We start from the raw sequence: 2,016 nt of genomic DNA, 5'->3' as shown, positions 1-2,016 counted from the left end.
TTGTTTGTTTGCAGGGCAGTCCTCAGAATCAAGGCTCCCCTCTGAGCCGTGGAGTCCTCCGTGGAGTCCTCCTACTTTGTGGAGCTCCTGGCATTCAAGCTGTGAGCCAGCGATTTGGCTGCTATGTAGTTTGCCGTGGAGCCCTCCTTCCTGAGCTAAGGCAAAAGTCTACGAGCCGGAGGCTAAAAAACTGTGAGCTGGCTCACACTCCCTCAGCTAAGAGGGAACAAAGCCCCCCACCCCAGCCGGCCGCAGTGTGCTTCCCTGGACCCAGCCTCTTGCCTCAATGGCTCGGGGCAAACGCCCGGCTGTTGGTCTGCAGGGTGAACAAAGAACATGTGATCCGGCTAACCTGGAGAGAAACAGGACCGGCGTTCAAATTCAGTCAGCTCTCCAAGACGGCTGATTAGCTCAGATGTCTTTCTAAAGAGGAGAATAATTGAAAACAGGGGCTTTAAATTGATTGGGGGGGCGGCGGCTTCCTGGCAGTGCTTCTTCTCGCCAGCCCAGAAGGCCTGCCTGAGTGCTGACACAGGGGGCGGGGCGGGGGCCCCCACTTGGTGTCCAGATGTGGGGCACGGTTGCTCTGACGTGCGCTCACTGGCTGGGGTTATCAGGGAGCAGGGCGATGGAGCGCCTCGGTCCGTAGTCTCATAGCTCTGGAATCTCTGGTGTTTCCTTTCATCAACGCTCCCGGCCCCTTCCCTTGCAGACATGAGACGGGGGGAGGAGGCTGGGGGAGCTGAGAAAAGTGAGTCGTGAATCAGTGTCCCCTCTAAGCTGAGTGAGCGTGAGCTAGCTCACAGTTTTTTAGCCTCCGGCTCACACTTTTTTGTCTCGGCTCAGGAAGGAGGGCTCCAGAGCAAACTAATGTATGCAGCAGCCAAGTGGCTGGCTCACAACTCTAATGCCAGAAGCTCACAAAGTAGAATTTTTGCTCACAGGACTCCACGGCTTAGAGGGAGCGTTGGTCGTGATCACGGGGGTCTTCGTAAAGCCTTGCTACCACGGGGGCTGGCTGCGGGGGAGGCAAGAGGACCCAAAGGGCTTTGCAGTGGGAAACACAGACCTGCGGGCGCAATCAGAAGTGGGCCCCAAGAAGGTGCCTCCGTGGGCCAGGAGGTGGCCAATGCCAGCCCTTGAACTGAAGCAGGAGACTGTAAGGAGAAGCCAAGGGCCGGATGACTCCGGGTGGCAGAAGAGGCCGGCAGCCAGGCTTGAGCCCTGTGGGAGGGGGGGGGGGAGAGGGGGGGGGGGAGGAGGGGGGGACATTGTGAATTCTACCTTGTGAGCTACTGGCATTAAAGTTGTGAGCGAGCGACTTGGCTACTGCATAAACTAGTTTGCTCTGGAGCCATCCCTTCCTGAGCGGAGACAAGAATGTGTGAGCCGTAGGGTAAAAACCTGTGAGATGGCTCACACTCACTCAGCGCAGAGCGAACACTGCTGGCTACCCCAGGGCTGTGGGAAGAGAAGAAGAAGAGATTGGATTTATACCGCACCCTTCACTTGGAGTCTCAAGGCAACTTACAAACTCCTTTCCCCTTCCCTCCCCACAACAGACATCCTGTGAGGGAAATGGGGCTGAGAGAGCTCTGACAGAAACTGCCCTTGAGATAACAGCTCTGAGAGAACGTGTGACTGACCCAAGGTCATCTGGCACATGGAAGAGATGGGACTCAAACCCGGTTCTCCAAGATTAGGGTCCGCGCTCCTTACCACTACCCCAAACTGGCTGCAGCCACCCCCACCAATCGCCTCCCCACACGTCCACCGCTCAAAGAAGAAACCTCTCTTGTTTCCCCCTCCAGGAGGTACTAAAAATGCCAGAGCAACCCCAGAGGGCGCTACAGAACTTGGGTCTGTGTGTTCCATTGGCGAGGGGGCCCAGGGCTGCCTCTCGCCTTCTCCCCTCTCAGAGGTTTCGCTTACAGTTTCACCTCTGCAAGGAAACCCAAGGGAACGCCCTGGCCGTTTCAGGTGAGGGTGGGGGCTCTCTCATGCGCACACGGCGGA

General features: G+C 57.3%; 1 protein-coding gene across 1 annotated transcript in view; it reads right to left on the bottom strand.

Annotated features, from left to right (window-relative positions):
- Nucleotides 1-283: 283 nt before the first annotated feature.
- LOC107108679 (myocardial zonula adherens protein-like) overlaps nucleotides 284-2,016 on the bottom strand; it is a 61,114-nt gene continuing 59,381 nt past the window's right edge. Inside the window, 1 exon segment of the mRNA XM_015409163.1 lies at nucleotides 284-352. Coding sequence (XP_015264649.1) covers nucleotides 284-352 — 69 coding nt within the window.

Source organism: Gekko japonicus, unplaced genomic scaffold (assembly GCF_001447785.1).
Source record: "Gekko japonicus isolate JY-2015 unplaced genomic scaffold, Gekko_japonicus_V1.1 scaffold167, whole genome shotgun sequence".
NCBI classification, from domain to species: Eukaryota; Metazoa; Chordata; class Lepidosauria; order Squamata; family Gekkonidae; genus Gekko; species Gekko japonicus.
This window is presented reverse-complemented; position numbering and strand designations above follow the sequence as displayed.